This window comes from Dicentrarchus labrax, unplaced genomic scaffold (genome assembly GCF_905237075.1).
Source record: "Dicentrarchus labrax unplaced genomic scaffold, dlabrax2021, whole genome shotgun sequence".
Taxonomy (NCBI): Eukaryota; Metazoa; Chordata; class Actinopteri; family Moronidae; genus Dicentrarchus; species Dicentrarchus labrax.
In genome coordinates this window covers 7,183,131-7,189,181 of record NW_026136722.1, presented here as the reverse complement: position 1 = coordinate 7,189,181, position 6,051 = coordinate 7,183,131, and the positions used below count along the sequence as shown (strand labels likewise).

General features: G+C 39.1%; 1 protein-coding gene across 1 annotated transcript in view; it reads left to right on the top strand.

The window, feature by feature from the left end:
• The first annotated feature begins 916 nt into the window (after positions 1–916).
• Positions 917–6,051, top strand: part of baiap2l1b (BAR/IMD domain containing adaptor protein 2 like 1b) — a 29,931-nt gene continuing 24,796 nt past the window's right edge. The window contains exons 1-3 of the mRNA XM_051387283.1: positions 917–1,277; positions 3,193–3,268; positions 3,487–3,573. Of these exons, the coding sequence (XP_051243243.1) occupies positions 1,227–1,277; positions 3,193–3,268; positions 3,487–3,573 (214 nt within the window). The 5' untranslated portion in view covers positions 917–1,226. The remainder of the gene's footprint in view (positions 1,278–3,192; positions 3,269–3,486; positions 3,574–6,051) is intronic.

Sequence of the window (6,051 nt, the reverse complement as noted above, 5' to 3'; positions counted from 1 at the left end):
ATAAAAGCATAAAAGGAACCATCAAGATTTTGAGTCAGGTAAAGGACATTGAACCTTCAGGGGAGTCATACAAATTGAAACCAGCTGTAAAACAAACAACCACAAATATTAATGTATAATAAAGAATGACCCAAAAAAAGCGTTGGAAGGGTGTCTAATTTGTCATTTAGTCAAAAAGTGTGTGACACAAGAACAGTTTCTTTCCACTGACCTACACATAATAAATTGTGTATTTTGTAGTATAAATATTTTTTCTAACAATCACCATTGTCTAATATAAATCTAACCACTGTACTTTATATTGTATATATGCATACACTGTCATATCCACATACTTCATAGCCTGTTCAAACATTAATTATTCCATATTTATTCCAGCATTTTTGCACTATTGTTCTCTTGTTTGCAAATTTCATTGCTATTTTTTTATATATATGCTTTTATATACATGTATCTTTATATCTGTTTATATTAGTTAAATGTTTACATTAACCTAAACCTGTTCGGCTTTGTTGTTTTTAACTGTATGTCTATTTCTGCACACTGAGAGCAACACAATGTGGGGAAGCATATGTGTCAGTACACTCATTCTGATTTTAAAGCATAATAATAGAGGTAAAATGTTCTCATAAGTTATAGATTTGTTCCTTTAGGGCCAAAACATTTTTTAAAAAAGGTCTACCAGTTAAGGCTTTACTATGAAATATCAACATACCCATCTGTCACACATTTCCCTCTAAAGGTTGCAACACATTGTGGTCAGTGATTTAATAAAAAAAACAAAAACAAACAGAAGGTTTAATTTGAAAGTAGCCAACCGGAAAAGTGGTTTATACTTTTTTACTTCGGCTGACTTGACACCTGTCCACCTTTTCCTACCTCCACAGGCCTCCTCCCCTTCTCTCAACTAACCACCTACAACAAGTTTGACAGCTCAGCTTTTTCCGGCGCTCACCCGCAGCAGCAGCAGCGCACTCACTCTCCTCTGTTTCTTCCTCTAGCGACACAGTTTTATCTTCTTCTTCTTTTTGTTGGTATGTGTGCGTCTTGCGTCTCTTGCTGGCTATGAGGAATTTAATGTACCCGTAGGTTTGGTCACTTCCCCCCCTCCCACACACACAAACACACACACACTCCTTCTTGGACCTTTTTGGTTGGCGTTGTTTTGTTTTTGTTTTGTTTTTTTGTTTTTCTTTTGGTTGGTCGCGAGGGATTTATCGATAACCATGTCGAGGGGCGCGGAGGAGGTGTTCAAGCTAACTGAAAGTACATACAAGGTGAGTGCTGGTGTGAATACAACAGGTGCGACCACGACACGACAAAGGAGGGAAGACAAAAAAAAAAAAAAAAACCCCTCCATACATCCATGTGTCCACTACTGAAACAGTTACCTGCTGTAGTTAAACTTTCAGTGACTTTTACCAGCTGAACGACGACTAACAGGTGTTTTTAAGATGGACTGAAGGTAGAAGTCAGCCTCGACTCAGTTAATATTGGCTCATAATGTATAGGCTAATGTATTTTATGATAGCATAGAGTGTTATAAATACATGTCCTAACTTATTTTTTAACATTTAACAACATTTAAGTGTTTTGATAGCCTCTAAACTCAATTTAACCTCTTCTTCATCAGTTAAATACAGTGTAGAAACAGTTTAAATGCAACAGTTTTTACTTGGAGTGCAGAGGTGGTTTTTTTTTTCTGAGAGCCAGTAAGTGACTATTAGTGAGTTTGGATCACTGGTTTTGAAGAAAATAGCCCCACCCTAGGAATGCCATTTCCTCATTAAAGTGCTGCCCCAGCTGATCAGCATCATTTGAGCTGCTCTTAAGTGTACCCTGGCATCTATGCCTTCCAGTAATTATGTTGAATTTATTTTCTAAAGATAAGTGGGTGCTTTGAAATTGGATTTTCTGTTACTTTGCTGATGTTGGATAGTTGGGGGGGGCAAGTGTCCTTCAAAACTGTTTTAATGACCAGTCATATGGAGCACTATGTGATTTCAGTTGGGTTAAAAGAGACATCTAGCCAATTAAAAAGTCTCCCACCAAAACTTTTAACTTACCACACTTGTGTAGCCAGGTCTGCATGCTGCGCTCCACAGGTGTCAAAGTGAAGGTAAGTGGGTATAAAGAGGCTGCAGGAGGGGGGGAAAAAAGAGACGTACTGCTTTTTCTCACAAGCATTTATCCTTCTTGAATAGCTTTTGTCCGTTGGCCTTCTCTCGGGACAGCCCCCACAGCTCCTTGGTGTGATGAAATGCAGGAAAAAGACTCCAGGTTTAATAATTTAGCTGGCTGTGTGTGTTGTGTGGTAAGATTATACAGCAAGCTCCTTGGCAGCTCTCACCTCTCGCTCACAGCTATAATCAACATTACCCCAAGGTTTCCAGAATATGAACAGAGCAGCAAATTAGGGCAAGGTTGTGTTGTCTTTCTTACCCAAAGATTTCAATTAAGGTATACGTTTCGTAAATTATTGAAATTAGAGGATCTGAGATGTCATTGTTTATATATACAAACATCATATGAGCAGTATTTGTACCTTATATGTTCTAGTCTTAAAGGTCTGAAGCAGAGGTTTGTGATTACTATTAGACACATGAAAGAGACACATGTGATTGTTTGCCATGTGTTATTTTAATGTGGTTTACTTGTATCATTTAATTTGTATAATTTCCTGCATTCTGGGCTTGGGTGTGAACCTAAGCTAAGACCTTATCCTCTCGTAGTAATCACAAAGAGAGGCTCAATAATTTACATAATTACAGAGATAAGCCCTGAGTCTTAGACATGATTACGGATGATAGTTCCACTCTGTGACATTGATCAAGGAATGTTAAGAATGAGGACCCCCCCCCTCCTCCTCTTTTCCTTTCTTTTTGCAGCGTTGTCTCGTTCTTCAGTCTCTGTGTCATTTTCCATGGAACATGTAAGACCCTCTGTATGGCATACAGGTGAATTTTTGCCTAAAGGTCATAGTTCATAGCGCCTGTTAATAAATGGTCCACAGGGTTTAACACAACCGTGTATTTCACGCTTCTCCCACCTTATTTACAATGTCACTGATGTCACTCATTCAGGTGGCCAGTCACCCACCTGTTAACTCAGTAGTGTTTGAAACCGCATAACCATTAAAACCTTGAATGAGATTATGACTAACTGTCTGTCCTTTTGTCTCCACCCACTCAGAGTGTGATGGAACAGTTCAACCCGGGACTGAGGAATCTGGTCAACCTGGGCAAGAACTATGAGAAATCAGTGGCTGGTAAGCATTTTTTTTACTACCTTTAATAAACATTCATTATAACTTATAATCTTGAAATACAGACGCTTATAACTAGAACGTTGAAGGGTGGCCGGAAAAGTAAATTTTAGTACGTTTTTTTTTAGAGAATATTTTGGGTGTTCAGAGGTCTTCAACAAGTATTAGGGAGCCTATAACTATTCTGACAAACATTAATGATTATTTTATCATTTTCCCAGCAATGACCCTGGCGGGAAAGTTGTATTTTGATGCAATGTCTAAGATTGGGGAGAGTGCTGCAGTGTCTCCTGTCTCCAGAGAATTAGGTAAGTTTCCATGTTGCCCTGTCCTCTGGCTCTCTACTGGGATAAACTGGGTGAAGATGTGCACACTGTGGAGATAGTTCCTGTTTTCCTGAAATAGTTGTTTATCTCACTTGGTTCTCAGGAGCATTGTTGATTCCCGGGGTTGCCTCTATACAGTGTATATGTGGAGTTTATCAATATAAGCTGAAGAAGTTAATGGAAGACATTGTCTGGATGTTTATATTTTTAATTGTAGTGTTTTTATAGCCGTGCCTCGCAAATCAATAGGAAAAGATCAATGAGGTAAATAGTAATAAACGTAAGATGATGTTAGGTAACATAAATATGCCTTCAGTCACTGGTTTAACAGTCAGCCAGCTTGAACTCAACATGCAAGTAAGTCCATTTCCCAAAAGCTCTGATGGCCAAACCTGGCCATAGAGAAGAAATATTTTTCTTCCTGGACAGAGAAATCTGCAGTGAGTCTCATAAAGATTCAAATATTTGATATACAGTGGAGAATCCATAAAAAACCTGGTTGTGGGTATTCAGTTAAAGGCATTGCTGCTGAATTTTGAACAAATTGTTGTACTTTTCTTTTGATAAAAGAAGGTAAACAAGAAGAATAAGTAAACATTTGTGCCGTCAAATCTTCCCATTATCATTGAGGCACACAAGCCAGGGAAAAGCAGCAGTTATACTTTGATTAATGCCAGCTTGATGCTTGTGATGGATGTACTACTGTGCATGTTTTAAGCTAAGAAATACACTGTGGCGGAGGGTTTGTTTGGTTCACTGTTTGCTTCTAACCAACTCCCCAGACTTCAGTTCCCACAAGCTCATTTGCAGTCCAAAGATGTCTGGCATCCTAACACATTGTCACTAGTGACACACTTTGATTTAACCGCTGTAAGTCTCTCAGCTCCCCTGCTGATTAGCAGCAAAACTGCTAATTAAATTCAGCAGCACAATGGGACGAGCCTGCTGTTGTATCGGTGTCAATTCCCTGACACACTTAAAGTGATATACCACCCAAAAAATTAAACATTCACCTTGTATAGACTTAAAGTTTGGCTGTAAAAGTTTGCACCTCAACGTAGAACCGCAGCCGGTCGTGTTATCTACAATGAATTCTAACTTTTTATTATGCAAAATAGTATGATAATAAATCCACATCTCAGCTTTCCGTCCCTCCATCTGTCCCATCTGTTCAACATGTTGGAAACAGTCATTGTTTTTGTTGCAAAGACTTGAGTGTTTGCAGCATATGAGAATATGGACAACTGAGAAATGAATTATGCTGCAGGAGTGACAAGTTTTAATTAATTTTTTTGTTCTTTCAACCATAGTTAAAGCTTCTTCTTCATAAATGTTTAACTGCCAGCTGCGCCGAAATCTACAAGTTGTTGATTATTAAACAAAATCCAAATATTGATTTTGGGTGATTCATCACTTCAGTATATCAGGTTATGGATGTGCCTGTATTTGTGTCTACTGTATTTTAAGATACTCTGTGATCATATTTTCGACGAAACGTAAGCATAAGCACATGGCAGAAATGCTTTAGTTTGTCATCCGTAGCTTATAAGATATACTCATTGTGCAGGTGAAGCACTTTAGCTTCAGTTTGAACTGAATTGTTGAACTGAACTGTATTTAAAGTTGTAAAAGTTGTTGTTGGTTCCTGCTGTAAGAGTATACAGTAAATAGAGTATGGAATATGCTTCCTGTGGTAGGAAGTGAAGAGGAAATGAGGGGAGGGATGCAAACAAACTGCTGATTATTATCAGTATAATCACCTGTTTTAATATTCAAAGTCATTTTGAAAAATAAAAACTAGAAATGATAAGTTCTAGGGATGACACAACAAAACCATTTTATGTGGGGTGAAGTCATGATGTCCAGACTGAGTCTCACTCACCCGTGACCTGTGGATACACTCCAGGATCCACTAATCCCTGTATGAGAGAGACAGACGGAGACAGGGAGAGGCACTCTGGTCTCATGACGGATCACTTTAGTCTGAGTCATTATGGGGGATTATGTAGAGCAGGGGGTGATTAAATACGCACTACAAACAACCATCTAATCTAATGAACCCAGCATTACAATCCTAAATGCATTGTAACTGGATTCTGTAGTACACTTCCCTATAACCAGCCAGGGTGTCCAACCTATGGCACCTCTGCTATATAAACTCTGCTGAGATGAGGAGGAAGCAGAATTTCTTGCTAGAAACAAGAGGTGTTTCGAAAAGAAAAAGAAGGTCTCTGCATCTTGTTTCTGAGCCTGCTAGTGGACGTAGTGAAGCTGCCCCTTCAGAAACCTGAGCTTCAGTGACGCGTAGCCAACCAGAAACCAGATACTCTCGAGAGGCATTGGAGGACCGGTGCACCTCGTCCTCCTACCTTCTTCCTTTTAATTCCTTTAGTCTCCCTCCTCCTCCTCCTCCTCCTCCTCCTCCCCTCCTCTGCCAGAGTTCAAATGTCAACAGTTGTT